The 15,692-nt window shown below is 46.8% G+C and overlaps 5 protein-coding genes across 5 annotated transcripts; all 5 read right to left on the bottom strand.

Annotated features, from left to right (window-relative positions):
- Positions 1-236: 236 nt before the first annotated feature.
- On the bottom strand, positions 237-1,283 carry PGRI_023960 (uncharacterized protein; the record flags this gene model as incomplete). Its single annotated transcript, XM_040790109.1, has 1 exon — positions 237-1,283. One exon carries the CDS (start codon positions 1,281-1,283, stop codon positions 237-239), a length of 1,047 nt encoding a protein of 348 aa, XP_040647062.1.
- Positions 1,284-2,818: 1,535 nt separating this feature from the next.
- PGRI_023950 (uncharacterized protein) lies at positions 2,819-5,038 on the bottom strand (the record flags this gene model as incomplete). Its single annotated transcript, XM_040790108.1, has 8 exons — positions 2,819-3,057; positions 3,107-3,182; positions 3,241-3,748; positions 3,826-4,107; positions 4,157-4,259; positions 4,321-4,501; positions 4,573-4,609; positions 4,662-5,038. The coding sequence occupies 8 exons, from the start codon at positions 5,036-5,038 to the stop codon at positions 2,819-2,821; spliced, it is 1,803 nt and encodes a 600-aa protein (XP_040647061.1).
- A 2,368-nt stretch (positions 5,039-7,406) lies between these two features.
- On the bottom strand, positions 7,407-9,850 carry cat2 (bifunctional catalase-peroxidase Cat2; the record flags this gene model as incomplete). Its single annotated transcript, XM_040790107.1, has 4 exons — positions 7,407-9,224; positions 9,285-9,322; positions 9,387-9,709; positions 9,795-9,850. The coding sequence occupies 4 exons, from the start codon at positions 9,848-9,850 to the stop codon at positions 7,407-7,409; spliced, it is 2,235 nt and encodes a 744-aa protein (XP_040647060.1).
- A 3,127-nt stretch (positions 9,851-12,977) lies between these two features.
- Positions 12,978-13,543, bottom strand: PGRI_023930 (uncharacterized protein; the record flags this gene model as incomplete). The annotated part of the gene is made up of 3 exons (XM_040790106.1): positions 12,978-13,011; positions 13,065-13,335; positions 13,387-13,543. 3 exons carry the CDS (start codon positions 13,541-13,543, stop codon positions 12,978-12,980), a joined length of 462 nt encoding a protein of 153 aa, XP_040647059.1.
- A 454-nt stretch (positions 13,544-13,997) lies between these two features.
- On the bottom strand, positions 13,998-15,092 carry PGRI_023920 (isopenicillin N synthase family dioxygenase; the record flags this gene model as incomplete). Its single annotated transcript, XM_040790105.1, has 3 exons — positions 13,998-14,663; positions 14,716-14,880; positions 14,937-15,092. The coding sequence occupies 3 exons, from the start codon at positions 15,090-15,092 to the stop codon at positions 13,998-14,000; spliced, it is 987 nt and encodes a 328-aa protein (XP_040647058.1).
- Between the last annotated feature and the right edge of the window lie 600 nt (positions 15,093-15,692).

Below are 15,692 nucleotides of genomic sequence, written 5' to 3'. Positions count from 1 at the left end.
ATCACGTAAAAATTGGATCGATATATTATGAATGCGTACACTTTTGAAACCACACAAAAATTAAAACAAGTAGCAATAACAACAACAGACATGTCTATAATGACAAGGGTATAAAGTGAAACAGATGGCCGCCCAGTGATGATTCATAATTCGACTATCCTCAGTCGAAGTTTCTCTTGTAGCATATAAACCATGCATGCAGAAGTGATATCCCTCAGATTTATCGAAACCTGCTCTTACTTCGGGCGCTCGAGCAATGTCATTTCAGCCGTAGACTGCGTGTCCGACGAGTGGATATGAGGCCGAGCACTTGCCTGTGACTCCATAGAATTCACAGTTGTCAATGTCTGGCGCATTGCCTCGTGGAAATCGTATGTACCACTGTGCGCTGAATGCGCCGGGCTCGTCGTCCCCACAACAGTTTGCATCTCGGTCTCCTGTGACCGGGAATTACGCCCGAACATGTCGAAGATATTGATTTCGGATGAACCACGAGGGCTGCCATTAGCATTTTGGCATAAAGCGCATGGGTAAGTGCGCGTTAGCTCGCGGAGCTGCATGAGGGCGTGGAATTCGAGTTTCAGCTTGATACTGTAGGCGACAGTTTTCAAGCTGATGACGATGTAGTGTATTTTGTATTCGGCGACAACGACTAATACGTTGAGTAAGATGCCGAAGAGATTAGCGATGATGATTCGGTAGATGATTTTTCGCCCTTGAGGGCCTTTGGATTCGAAGACGGGTTTGAGAGCTCGGAGTGCTTCACGGACGTAGATCGCACAGATTACTGTGTCTTGGATGGCGAATCCTGATGTTTGTAGGCGGTCGTAGATTGCTGCTGGGCGGTCACATGGTATATTTGCAAGGTTGAGACAATAGAGGACTGCCATTGGAGTGTGGAGGATGAAAAAATTGGCTATGATCATCCAAAGTACCCATCGTACATGGCGGATGTCGGCCACAACGAGATGGAGTCTTGAATACAGCACTACCGCTTGTCCAGTCACCATGCAGACCCAGCCTATGAGAAACAGGGGTGACATGGTAATGGGATCTGCCATTTGTATAAAGACAGCTTGAGCTGGAATGCCATGTAACAATATTCCCCAGGCTGCAATTTGCATACTCCAAAAGTATAACCCACGATACTTTTTGAACCTCTCGAATATGCCGAACACAACTTCTAACGAATTCCACGCTCCAACACTGAACATAGAGGTTATCTGGATGATCGTAAAGTTGGCCTTTAAAACGGCGCTCACCTCCGCAGGGAGGTTGCTCATTGGGGTATCCATGGCGCGTGAATGGACTGGGCCATACGGATAAATCAACCGTGGGAAAGAGAGAGGGTATATTGATCACAGCTCGGACGCAGGTCCCACCTGGCTGACAGATGTTATCATAATAGAGAATTGCCTTCAGCCCCTCATCTTAGGCCACGGGGCCGGACTGGATAAGGTTGACCGTTGCTCTCGAGGCTAACCCATGCATGCCACTGCCGAGCCATCCCCCGTCGCATAAATGAGAGAAAATGGGACAGATACGGTCTATGGTGCTAGGCACGGGGATCTATGGTAGATCTTCCGGTTCTATAGACAATTAACGGATTCCAAACCAGCTATTGGTGCAATGATCTTTGGGAATATGAAGATCCCAGAAGGATCCGAATTTCCCTTCCCCTTAATGATGTTGGATTGAGGGGTCATTGGACACGTTAAACGAATGGTCGAATGTTGAGAGGCTATCGGCGCGCCAGACAGGGATTCTCGGGATCCAAACAAAGAAACCCAGCCAGAATTTGTGCACTGATCACATTTATCGCTGGTGGCGCTCCTTAATAGGTAACAGGAGCCTAAGCCTCACTAACATGAATTGGGAGATTGGTAATTATATGAAGACATATGGAGTTCGGAGTTCTCCGTATGGAGTAGAGAAAGATGAGAAGAATGGGAATGGATTGACGATATATTGAAGGCTTGGCGCTTTGATATAAATCCAGGGGCACGGGGCAATTATGCACGAAGTCGCGTCTACTACAAAAGTACGGAGTACTCCTTACAAGTCTATATTTTCACCGCTCCGACATCCAACACATCCAAAACGGTGCTGACACGTCCATCGAGCCTATCTAAAAGTTCAAAAGTCCAAACGTTCCGGTGTACGGAGTAGATGGGATGAGCATGCATATATTAATTATTCTGCCATGCCATGTACCACTTATCATACAAGTCTAATCTTTAAACTTTGTATGATATTTGATCTCATGTCCTTTTGACGAGGATATGACCTCTAATTTATGGGTTTCTTAGTAAAGAGATGGGAAGCAAGCAAACAAAGTGTCCGCTTAATACTCCACAACCTGATTTCTTTTCCCGAGGGGGGAAGAGAAAACTCTATAGAAAGAATTGCCAGTCACCTCTAGTAATGTAGGCTCATTAAGGTCACTGTCCGAAGCTATTCACTATGCCTAAATAGGCAATCACTCGCAGGACGTTTTTGCCTTGAAAAGTAGTCCTGTGCGACATCACAAAATCAAGGATAATAACGAGATCAGATTAGACACGTAGCCAGTAGCTTTAAAATATATGAAGATCTTTACGGAGTAAAGCCTCGCATCGTTTCTATTGGATAGTACTCCATACTAGATACAGAATTTGTGTTGCTATTAATCAATTAACCCCCTCTCCATGACTTGTCAAAATCACGCTTAGTGGTGGCCATGCAGTATGAAAACCCTGCAAACTCTGCAAACAGCCAGCGCACTCCAACTCACGATATGAATGAACCCCAACTCGGATCTCAATAGGTAAAACCGCATTTAAATCGCATATGGGTTGGTGACAAGGTCCTGGTTGACTGTCGTGTCATCACAGCACAGCTTGTAATATCCGTTGCGATCCTCGAGACAGTCATCGTTGAAGTCCAGATCAGCCCAGTCACGAGGCCATTGTGCATTGAGCTTGCAACCGGGAGTCACTTTGGAATTGGCCTTATCATCGCCATTGAACTTGGAATAGATAGTTGCTGTGCTATTGGCCTTATTTGAATCTCGGACGTCTAGAACTGTCAGACTTCACACCCGATAAAGAGAAACGATGCGACTTACTATAGGATCCTCCACCCAAGGGCCCAGCGCAAAGCTTACTCTCATTGATCACAATGCAACCGTGATATGGAACATGCTAGCAACTGCATTAGCCGTGGATAGAATTGACAAAATGGCCCTTTTAGATGACTCACAATATTGGTACCCTTTATATTGTATCCATTAGGATCTGGGCAGGGGTAATAGGGGGAGTCTTTGAAATATTTTTGGTTCCCCTCCCTAGCCTCAGCTTTTTGGATCGTGTCGAGGGTGAGGATCCCATCTGTACACACTGGCAACTGGAAGAATCCAGCAGTTCGGACACTAGGAACGTCTTTGCCAAAGGTGCTCACGATGTTATCAGTGTTCATCCCAGGATATCCATTCTGCCCTTTGTTTTGCAACCACCCGGAAACGCTAGACTCAATTATGTCCTCAATGATGATTCCACCCCATCTGCTTCCATCCATAGTAAGATGGTCTCCACCTGGAAGCTCGGTTACAAGGTGCTGGCCGTGCTCAGTCGGGTGAGCGTTTAGTAGGTAATGAAGCTTGCCGTCGAAGCATGCATTGACCTTAGGAGGCAGGCTGCGAAGGCCAATAAGGTCATAGGTACTTTCGGGGACGGTGGTGGTAGTTCCGTCGCAGGGTTCCTCGGTTCGCCTTTAGTCACCGGTGCGAGTCAGCCTTTTTTATAGTCTAGAATATTGGAATTGACCGAATTGCTTAAGGTAACATACCAAATGAAAGGATGCACGTTATCCTGAGAAACAGACCATGCGTACGGGATCATCTGACCATAAAGGATCTTTTTGACGTCGTTGCTGGTGTCGTTTAGGTCAAGAGTATTCATGATTTCGCCCATAGCACCATTGTTAATCATGTTATAAAGAGTATTGGTGTCGGTATTCTTGTCGGAGAATAGGTCGTCGAGATAGTCAGACTCAATGCCCTTCCAGGCATTCATAGTCTCGCCTAGGTAGGAATCGATGGTGTTTTGAACCTGTAGACCCTCGATGGCACTATCAATTTGTTAGCTTGGGGTGTCTTAAAAGGGAGACGAGATAGTACCCTCTCATATTAGTCTTATAGAAGGCACCCACGGCGCCCATGCTAGCGGCTAGCGCATCGGCGACCATAGCTTTAGCAACGACATTCTCTACCTGCTTCATGGCTAGTCGGTAAAAGTTAGATCACATCTACTACTGCCGTAATGGCCAATAAAACAAACATACCGATGTTGAAGACTGCAGCTGAGCCTAGGCTTATAACCAACGCCATAGAATCGAAGATATTCTTCAAAGTGACACCCGTTTCTTTAGGCGGCTGAGGGGCGAAGGTGGAAGTGAAGGAGCCAACATCATTCGATACGTCGGCTTGGACATTGCCGATAGCCTGGAAAACTGAGGCATGGAGCTAGAGAACTAATGAGTACACTGAAACGCAGCAGTTGAACCCAAGGAAGGGCCGATAGGGTGGTGACATACTTGATGGATACCCGCAAATCCATTCAAAATCAGAGCGCTACCTTGCCATTAGCGATACCATATGAGAGGGGATAGATTATGTGATTTACCCGGCCGGGATAGTAGCATCCTTGCACTCCACAGGCTGGGAGCAACGGTTCTCAGTGGCAATATCGCTACATCTCATATACTGAGGGCCATGAAGAAAGCTGCTAACAAACTGGGATAAACCACCCTTCCGGTTCTGCATCCAGGAACTCATGGTTGTATTCCAGGCAGCATTAGCACCTGCCGCCTCCCATTGAGCCTTTGCATCACCCTGGACTGCGGAACATTCTAAGGTCTTCCAAGCATCACTGGTTGGGGAGGACGAGGGAGGTACCGTGGACGACGCACTCTCACCGCGAGCCTGGTTGGTGCGGCCTACGGAAAACCCGCTCACTGAGATGGCGAGGTTGGCTAAAACGCCAAATTCTAGAACTCGCATGTTGAAATTATAACCAAATAGATGGAGGAATATTCATGAGATAGAAGAGAGATAATACTTCAATTGGCATGATAGGACGTCCTTTATATATGATTTTGTTCTTCATATAGATATCCCCATGGGGAAAGATAGACCAACCGGTTTGTAGTATACAATGTTGAGACTGGCAGGTATACTACCACTTTCCAGAACGAGGAAATGGTAAACCTCAAGACTACTAGAATACTGATACTGTCAGCAGCACCTGATATCAAGAAGCTTCAACATTATCAGCTGTGCCCAGCGCCCAGTATTATGAGGTGTGCCAAGCGGTGTTGGGTGCTTGGCACGATTACTCGCCAGAGGAGTTATACTTTCCTCCCTATGGAATACGATGATTGCCTATCTTTGGCTAGACTGGTCGGGCAATTGATTCCGCACAATCGATACCAGAGGGCTGTCCATTATTAATGACGCTCCCAGTTTGGAATACAAGGACTTCGAGAATGATGACACTGTTCTCAGCACTATGGTCTCCAATAGAAGGTCTATGAACTGATCACATATTCACTAATCTGTATTGCAGGCTCGGTTTACGGAGTAGGTGATTCCAAGTTGTGTCTAAATATGTCAATCAATTGCCCCATTGTTGGTTGCGAACTAAGTGGGTCGGCCTCGGCCCCTGCATCTTTCGCTCTGACCCCCGGGGTATACAATGGTCTTAGGGTTTGGTCACTGTTCTGTCACCCCTGGTATTGCCCACAAGACAAATTGGGGAATCCTTCTGGAACTGCCAAGCCAGCCACAACATGCAACACACTTAGGAACTTCTTAATTAACATACCGTGTGGCATGCGAGATATGCAGGGTCTTCCTGGCTGAGATAAATATGGCTTATGTGGAGTTAGGGGTGTGAGAAAGCGAAGGATCCGGTGTGCGGAGGTATGGATGTGAGGAAGTGGACGGGTCGGTTAAACTTCATCAAGTTCGCCAGAGGGGAAAGGATTGGTGTGCCTTTTGACCTATATATAGCCGAGGGCATAGCTGAGGGCATGCTCCACGCTGAGATAGCTCTCTATAGATGTTCCCGGTTCCATAAGAAAGAAGCGATATGCCCCTATTCGAGATTAATAGCTATGGCAGACTGGCTAGTTTAATACAAGCAATTTGTATCTTATTATCTATAATGAACTTCAAACCTACAGCAATCATGTTCTCTCTTAGCCTACTCCTAAGACTTTAGGTGGGTATTACCATGGGCATTCTACTCCGTACCTAGGAGCCATTTAGAGTCAGATGTATCGTCCGCCAGTTATGTGAGACCTATGTTCTATGCTGGTGATAGCGCAAGAGCCAACATGTAAGCAAATTTCCAACCAGATTGGATTAAGTAGTTACTTCAGAAATCAGATGGGGGTATAATAACAAACGGATTATTGATCCATTCTTTTTCAATTCAGCATAGTGAAGGAGATGGGCTTTTTATTGAATAACTGCACAGATCACAGATATATATATTGAGTGACCCCTTAAGCGGTGTAAAGTTGGTTATTTGCCTTATGTATTTAGCCCCAAGCTTGTGTATTTATCCCTTTCATGATTGTACTAACCAGGTGGATCAAGTCGGTGGATTACCTATCTGGGATCTCCCGGGGTCGACATCTTGGAAGATTACGGGGACAGTCCACGGGTACTTAGTGGGATTTAGGTAACGATAGCCCTATCTTTATAGCATACCGTAGAAGAGAGACCCTGCGGAGAATCAGGTAGAGTATAATATCTTATATAGCTTACCCTTACCAAATCCCAGATTGAAATGTTTTCACGGGACAGTTTATTTTAGTGCTGAAGGATTAAGCTAAGCCGACTTAATTAATAGAATGACCTAAATAGGCAAAGGAATGGGCTTGGCATCTGCGAAGTTGTACTCCAAGAACCGCCAAGACTTGGCCCAAGTAGTCTTGGTGGGAGTTTCCGCCCGGGCGTATACGAGCAAATACAGTCATATTTCACGAGTACTTGCACCTGGGTACTTCTATGCTCTGCCGGAAGAATTTCGCATCCACTCACATATAATCCTAAATCAATACTAGGAGTAATCGAAAGGCGGGCGGTCATCAATACTCCCAACCCGTGGACATAACTAAGGTAGGACTAGAGCATAATGGTGCTAGACGGGCGCCGAATATCGGTGTTATAAGAGTGGGCGGTTAAGGGGTTAGACATTTAAAGTTACGGAAAGTTAGCCACTTCATTTTCGAACTCATGTTTCAGGGATGAATGTAGCGAAAAGATTGTGGAGCAAACAGCAGGGATGTCAGACCGTAAATTTCATTGGTGATTCAGCTAAATAACACTGGAGAAAACGATATAGTGATGGACATATTATTCACAGGCGAGGACGACCGGTCGCAGGCAAGTAAGGGATATCAAAACGATCCAAATTCATAACCTTGTCCCAGGCGGCAACAAAGTCCTTCTTGAACTTATCCTGGGCATCAGCACAGCCGTACAGCTCAGAAAGAGCACGGAGTTCAGCGTGGTGACCGAAGATCAGATCAACACGAGTGGCAGACCACTTCTTGGTACCAGTCTTGCGATCGAAACCTTCAAACTGCTCACTATCGGGGCTGGTGGGCTTCCAGACAGTGTTCATATCGAGCAAGTTGACGAAGAAGTCGTTGCTCAGCTGGCCAGGGCGGGAGGTGAAGACACCGTGGTTTGATCCATCCCAGTTAACGTTCAGAGAACGCAAACCACCAAGCAAGACGGTCAATTCAGGGGCGGAGAGAGTCAGCTGTTGCGCCTTGTCGATGAGGAGCTGCTCAGTGCGAACGCGACGACTCGACTTTCCGTAGTTACGGAAGCCATCGGCGACGGGCCGGAGCCAGCTGAATGAATCGACGTCGGTTTGCTCCTGGGTGGCATCGTTGCGGCCAGGGGTGAAGGGAACAGGGACGCCGGCGGATCTTTCGAGGGCGGCAGAACCAGCAAGCACGATAAGATCAGCCATTGAGACACGCTTTTCGCCATTCTGGGCATTGTTGAAGCGCGTTTGGATGTCCTCCAACAAACGGAGGACTTCTTGCAACTGGGCTGGGTTGTTGACCTCCCAGTCCTTCTGGGGAGCGAGGCGGATGTGGGCACCGTTGGCTCCTCCACGCTTGTCGCCGCCGCGGAAGGTAGAAGCCGATGCCCAGGCAGTGGAAATCAACTTGGCAGGCTCAATACCAGTGGAGAGAATCTCGTTCTTTAGAGCAATGATGTCGCCATTGTCAATCAGGGCGTAAGTCGGAGCAGGAATGGGATCCTCCCAGATAGAGACCTCCTTGGGGACCTCAGGGCCCAGCCAGCGAGCGCGAGGGCCCATGTCACGGTGGAGCAGCTTGAACCAAGCGCGAGCGAACGCATCGGCAAACTCATCAGGGTGCTCAAGGTAACGACGGGCGATCTTCTCGTAAGCGGGATCGAAACGCAGGGAAAGATCGGTGGTCAGCATCTTAGGCTTATGCTTCTTGGCTGAGTCAAAGGCATCGGGGATGGTATCATCCGCATTCTTGGCGACCCACTGGTTAGCACCAGCGGGACTTTTGGTCAGCTCCCAGTCGAACTTGAAGAGATATTCTAGGAAGGTGTTGCTCCACTTGGTAGGAGTGCTGGTCCAGGTCACCTCCAACCCACTCGTAATAGCATCGGGGCCTACTCCGGAGCCGTGTTTGCTGTGCCATCCTAGGCCCTGTGACTCAATTCCAGCGGCTTCGGGCTCCTGGCCGACATTGTCAGCGGGGGCAGCACCGTGTGTTTTTCCGAAAGTGTGGCCACCAGCGATCAAGGCGACGGTCTCTTCGTCATTCATAGCCATACGACCGAATGTGATACGGATGTCTCTGGCAGCAGCGACAGGGTCTGGGTTTCCATCAGGGCCCTCAGGGTTGACATAAATCAAACCCATGACGACGGCGGCCAGCGGGTCCTCGAGGTCGCGGGTCTTGATGTCGCTTTGCTTAGTCTTCTCCTCTGCGGTCTCGGCCTCATAACGAGCCGCATTAGTAAACCAGACGTTCTCACTTCCCCAGTAAACCGACTCATCGGCTTCCCAGACGTCAGGACGACCTCCAGCAAATCCGAAGGTCTTGAATCCCATAGATTCCAAGGCAACGTTGCCAGTTAGGAGCAGAAGATCTGCCCATGAAATTTTGGAGCCGTACTAAGTACCGGAATTAGTATATGAAAACTAGAAATACATGAGTCTATGCATAGTACTTACCTTCTGCTTGATGGGCCAAAGTAGTCGGCGTGCCTTATCTGGAAAGAAAAGGTGCATGTTAGCATGGTGTGAATGTCGCTCCAAGTATTATTGAAAACTCACCGAGGGAGACGTTATCGGGCCAAGAGTTCAAAGGTGCGAAACGCTGCTGGCCCTGACCACCACCACCCCGTCCATCGAAGACTCTGTATGTTCCAGCGCTATGCCAGGCCATACGAATAAAAAGACCACCATAATGACCAAAGTCAGCGGGCCAGAAGTCTTGCGAGTCGGTCATAAGGGCGTGAAGGTCCTTCTTGAGGCCCCAGTAATCGAGAGTGTTAAAAGCAGCGGCATAATCAAAGTCCTTGCTTTGAGGGTTGGTGGCATCGGTGTGCTGGCGTAGAATACCCAGCTTCAAAGCATTTGGCCACCAGTCAGTGTTGCTAGATAAAATCAGTATTTCGAATCGTACCGGTGAGGGGTATATCAAAAGTGCCGAGGGAGATTCAGAGAATTAGGGGACCATACCGAGTGCCACCACCAGCAACATTGCTCTTCTTGTGTGCAACAGGACATTCACCCATGATGACAATTTTTATAAATAAATGAGGAAGATGAAAAGAAAGAAAAGAAGGGAGGACAGAGATCCCCGCAGTTTAAATGGTACAACCCTTTGGACCCGAACGGGTCGCGTATTAAGCAGTTCTTTCCATGTTTGGGGTGGATATACTATTTGTTAATTTGAAATGGCACGAAATTGTATTTCTTCAGTCTATCATTGGCCATAAAACAAAATATCTGGGGCGTGCGGGGAAAGACATAACGGGGTGACCTCATGAGTATCAGCAAATTATTCATTGGCGGAATTCGCCGAGCTGCGCCGGGTTCTAATGTGAACACACTTAATGTGCTGACCAAATGGCCATTTCTAGACGTTGGAGAACATTTTCATAGAATGAGGAGATGTTGCGAAAGTTCTAGTCTTGGAGATCTGGCCCTCGAATCTGACTAATAACCCCTTGGACTAGATTAGGTAGCTTTTGTATGACAGGCCCATACAAAAGGTACAAAATTCACCTTAGACGCGAGCTATTGTTCAGAGCGATTTCTCAATTTATATCCATCTCTAAGCGTTTAGGCATTACAATGACTGAACCCACAAATATCAATCCCAATCGAAGTGCCATTTTGAGTAATGATGAGCCCCACCCAGTCAACAAATTTTCTGTCAAAATTAGGTATCTTTTATATGGGTTTACCATACAAAAGGTACAAAGCGCTTAAAATCCACAGCTCCCATTTTCTTCAATAAAAATAGATGTTATGATTTTTGAACCTTTTGTGCCATTTGTATGAGATACGCATATAAAAGGTACCTACAACATATTTTGAACATTTCATTGACAGAAAAATATCGTTGACTTGGGCCCACCATACCATCCGCTAGCGTCCGTGCTCTTTCCCAGCTAAGCCTGTAGACGAGGCTTTCTGACCATGGATAGAGGGAAGAGTTATTAAAGAGTTCTTCTCATGAAGTTGCTAGTTCCTAGTACAACGTTTCATACCAACTTACAGCTTGTTGCTATGATGGTGCAGTGGCACTAGAAAGGCTGACAGCAGCCCCAGCATCCCTTCATGGACAAACCAAGTCAAAATCGTGCAGGTTGCAAATGATTGGTTACTTGGAAGACGAACCTCGAAGCCCGAAGCCTTCTAAGGAAACAAAAAAAGATATGGTCAGCATATTATCGAGACGAGACTAAAATAGGTGAGAAGAGATCTTACCTGGCCATATGGACAACTCTGTGGATTCTTTTGACACACGGTGGCACAAAACGTGGCTTGAGCTTGATCAATGATCGTCAAACAAAGGATCGCAAGAGCCAGAGTCGGCAACCGGAGTATTCTTGCGGTCATCGCGGGGGGAATTGTGCCTAGACAGGTTTATGGAGAGAAGATAAATGGACGGCCTAAGTGAGAAATATTCTGTCACACCACTACGGGTATAGGCATCACCTTTCTCCTATGTACCGGGCCGATGCATGACTCGACTTGGACCTAACCAGGAGTTGCGTTGCACCGATCTAGTACGGAGTAGGCTAGTGGGAATTTGTTGATATAAGTACCTTTTGTACGGGGTCCCTATACAAAAGGTACGGGCTATCGGGAAGTATTCAAAATAATATTGACTATTCCTCCATCACAATATTATATACAGAGGAAAAGAATAAACGTCCAAAGTCATATACACACAAACTTGATATCCCCACTCCGCAAAATGTCTGGCCAACTACATACTCCTTCACACAAGCTCGCATCGCGCCTTTTATTCCATATGGTCTCAAATATCTGTTTGGCCATCGATGCATGAACCAGGGCTGTTGTCCGGGCGCAATTATCAAACCACGAGGAGAAGAACATTTGTAACTCGGGGCTAACAGCCTCACAAGCAGTGATAAAAGCCGGCCATATCAGCGCAGCGTTGGTACTGTCTTTTTGGCCGCTTTCCTCCTGTTCGATTTGGATTAGGTAGCCCCGAATTGCATCGACATTTCTCTGAAGTAGCGCGGGATCAATTTCGTATATTCTGCGATGGAAGAAAATTGATAATGCCGTGTACATTGCTTGAGCTGTCGCGGTTGTGACCACTGCAAGGGCCCCATCGTAAGTTTGAATACTGCTTGAATTCGCAGTCGATAGCCAATGATCGATAGCCCTTTCCAGACCCTTTGCTCGAGTCCAAAAGTCCTTGAGGCTGAGCGGACTTTCTGCTGCATCAGACATCATTGATAAATCTCGCTCGTTGGCAAGGCGAATCACTTGGGACAGTAACATAAGAAATATTTCATCGATACCGTATAGTGTGGGAAATAACGTTGAGCTCCATCGACCGGGTATCGCAAGGTGCAGGTCACGCTGGGCCATCCCCGGATCCTTTTCCATGCTCATTGTGGTTGTCGAAAAGACTAGATTGGGGTAGAGACGGAAGTCTCCTCCATATATTGTGTTGTCATGCAAAGAGCCTCTTGACCGAGTAGGGTTGATACTCAAACTATTAGCAATGCACGTCGTCTCAGCCATGATGCGCATATAAGCATAACAATGGTGCAGTGCTCTTTTGTTGGCTGACAGAGTTGGTTGACTGAGTCCCTTCACACAGATAAATTTCTCCGTTTGGACGAGATAGGCGCGTCGCATTTCCGGGTCTCCTTTTATCATCTATATTACAGCGAACGTTAGCGGTGTACAATGGAAACGTATTGATGTCATACAAAGGCATTTGAAAGACTCAGCATTGCCATGAGAATCTCCTTATATTTGCTCATCTTCGTAGTCGAGACACAGCTTTCCTCCATGCATCGTTGGAAGTGGTATTGGGCCCGTATCAAGTAATTTCCTCCCGAGACTGTCCATTGCTCAAGACACGGAACTGAATTATTTCCCAAGTGAAGGGCACTTGTGCTCCATACCGCATTTAATAAAGCAAGCCGGGCATGATTGGAAGACCCATTCAGCATCAGGTCTGCCAGAGTTGCCATTGCGCATGGAATTACCAGGTTAATCCAAGGTGTCTCCTGTCCACGGCGTAAAGGGGATATCAACGGGACGATTCGGTCTTTGTAATGAGATAGGAGACTCCATCCCTCAATATTACCCATGCATAAGTAGGGGCTGAGCCCTGTCTGTGGACTCGGCTCGTGATAGTTTCTTTCAATGCTCTGAAATGGCTGTAGACTGCACCCTTCTAACAGCAAATCATCACCGTTATCCTCGCTCAGAGTATCCAGAGCATCTAACCTGAACGGGAAGTCTTCGTCTCTTGCCAGCTCCTCAAGCTGCTCGAACCAGTCAGTGGGCGAAGCCGGATGATCATCTGTACCGGAAGGTAAGAGGTCAAGTGGGGGCGGCTGTGACCATCTGAAAGCACCAAAGGGTCCCCGAAATAGCGCGAATGGTTCCGAGCAACTGGTATCCGAGTCGAACCTTTCCAGATCAGTTATTGCCTGGTCAGGATTCTGATTGGGCACGGAGGAGACGATCTGAAGGGTCATGTCACGGCGTTCGACATCTGCCAAACGTTGTCAGATTTAGCCAATAGGAGCTACATTCAACAGCGGACCTGTGAAGATGGAGTGGCGATGCCTGGCAGCATTTTTCGCACTCAGCCATCGAATATCCTCTTTATCATGAATGAAGGTTAGCTGCATGTTTCCTTGCATCTTGAGGGATCTTGCGCCTTGGGGAAGTTGTGGTTCTGATAAATTCCTAGTCTCCATTGGCCAAATAGGAATGTGATTCCGATATTGACATGACCGATATTAAATAAATATGGCCGGGCCGAATGACTGTGTTTGGTACTTTTATAGCAAGCTTCCTTCACAATTCTTGAAAACATTTAGGTACAATGCTCTCAGTCGCAGAAATCAGTAGTTATACCTGAGAGACCCAAAATCGAAGGGTCGGGACTTCTTGCCCTCTTCGATTATTACCCCTCTGGTAAGTCTTAGTGTCCCAACTTTGTCTTGAACTCCCAATAAACGTTTTAGATGCCAACAACAATCACTACGGCGTCGAATTCCGAACTATACATTACATTCAAGGTCGACTAGCACGTTCACTCGAAAAGAATATAAACACATCTGATTGACGATTGATAACAATTTCACTTTCGACTTGATGGAGAATGGGGATATAAGTATGACTAGGCGCCTTATCTGACCAAATAAATGTTTAAGAAAACAACTTGGCAATCCGCAGATTGTTGTAGTCCCAGGCCGTGATATCCTCGTATTTGCACGGAGTAGCAGGTGTGACGAACTTGCTTAAAGGAAGCAAGGAAGCGACACGGTTCGGCTTCGCAAAGTAGGCAACGGAATAGCGCTCAGGGATTATCTCGTCAGAGCCCACTTTGATAGTGGGCGGGTAAGTCACCCGGTGACATGCAGCCATGAATGTGTCATTGGTTAGGCGTTGGAGCGAGTCGCCGATGTTCAGAATGATCTCCGACTTACCCCCTGACTCAACATCGTGGAAGACTCCCAGATTTTGCTGGTCTTCGACCTGCAAGCCACCCGTGGAATCTTGAAACAGCATGGTAATCGTACCAAAATCTGTATGCTCTGCAATCCGGGTGGCGGTCCCATCTTCTAGATCGGATGCCGGCACAGCCGGATAATGAAGTAGACGAAATTCATTCTCAGCCTTGTTGTGTAGTAGTTTCAGATCTGATGCTGAAATCTCCAGGGCCTTCGCCAACGCGTCAAGAATCACCAACTCGACTTCGAAGCAGCTCGCATAGAAACCCTCCATAAATTTACGGAATCCGGGAAGTTTCTCGTCAGCAACCCAGATGTTGTCCACAAGATTGTCGTGTGGGGAGCCCATGTCAAGCGTTTCCTGTCCTCGTCAGAATGGCTTTCGTCAAAATTACCACGCAGGAAATGGTTACCTTGATATCCCGAACTGATTTCCCTTGTGGGAGGCCTTTGTCATATCCACTGATTGAAGAGATGGATTCCTGGCCAACAAAACTGTATCCGCGGTTTGGGTTTGCCGCAGGTGGATGTTTGGCGGTCATCTTATCCTCCAGTGAAAGGGAAAAGAATTGACGGGTCTAGCAAAAATAGTCAGCTAAGGTGCAATCCCCAATCTTCCTTCAATCCAACTTACATAGTCAAACATCTTGCTGATGAGATCTTCTGGGAGACCATGGTTCTTTAGCTTGGCTACTCCACGCGTTTTGAGCGTTTCTAGTAGAGCTGCCGAAATCGCATCTCTTTGCTCCGGAGATCCCTTCAACAAGGACAGATCAAGAGCTTGTGACATATTTTAAATGTTGTTCCAAGAGATTCGTTTAGAATTGTTGACTAGTGCAAATATTTGCTCACTTTTCGTTTAAAAAACAAAAGAAAGTTATGGGATACCCGACTATATATATATTCGATCATGGATGGAGATCTATGACCAAAGGTCACAAGGATGAACTTCATCTGGAAGGTAATATTGGATGTATGACTAGCCATATCTTCAAGCTGTGGATTACCTTCCCAGTGAGTTAGAAATAGACCTTTGTCTGTCGTGATAAGCAAAAGCCCGAAAAGAACAGAAGTGAAATGCACGCCAAGATTACCCCAACAACACATCTTCCAATGAAGCAACCTCAGTGGATCACCTTCCTATTTCAAATTCTATATACTAGTTCTTATTATTCTTCTAGCTATAACACAAATGGAGGGATCAAATATACATGGGTTCATACCTATGTTGCTATTGGGACTAGTGAAGAGTTTGGATTCGAGTACATAGTAATATCCTACAGGATACAAAACAAAACACCAATATAACCATGGTTTGACTTGCCAAGACATCAAGGTGTCGGAAAAACATTCACTCCCATTTTTCTCACTTGGTTTGTGTTGGAAAAGA

Source organism: Penicillium griseofulvum, assembly GCF_001561935.1.
Source record: "Penicillium griseofulvum strain PG3 chromosome Unknown contig_80, whole genome shotgun sequence".
NCBI classification, from domain to species: domain Eukaryota; kingdom Fungi; phylum Ascomycota; class Eurotiomycetes; order Eurotiales; family Aspergillaceae; genus Penicillium; species Penicillium griseofulvum.
The sequence above is the reverse complement of the archived record's forward strand: the minus strand, read 5'-3'. Positions and strand labels throughout refer to the sequence as shown.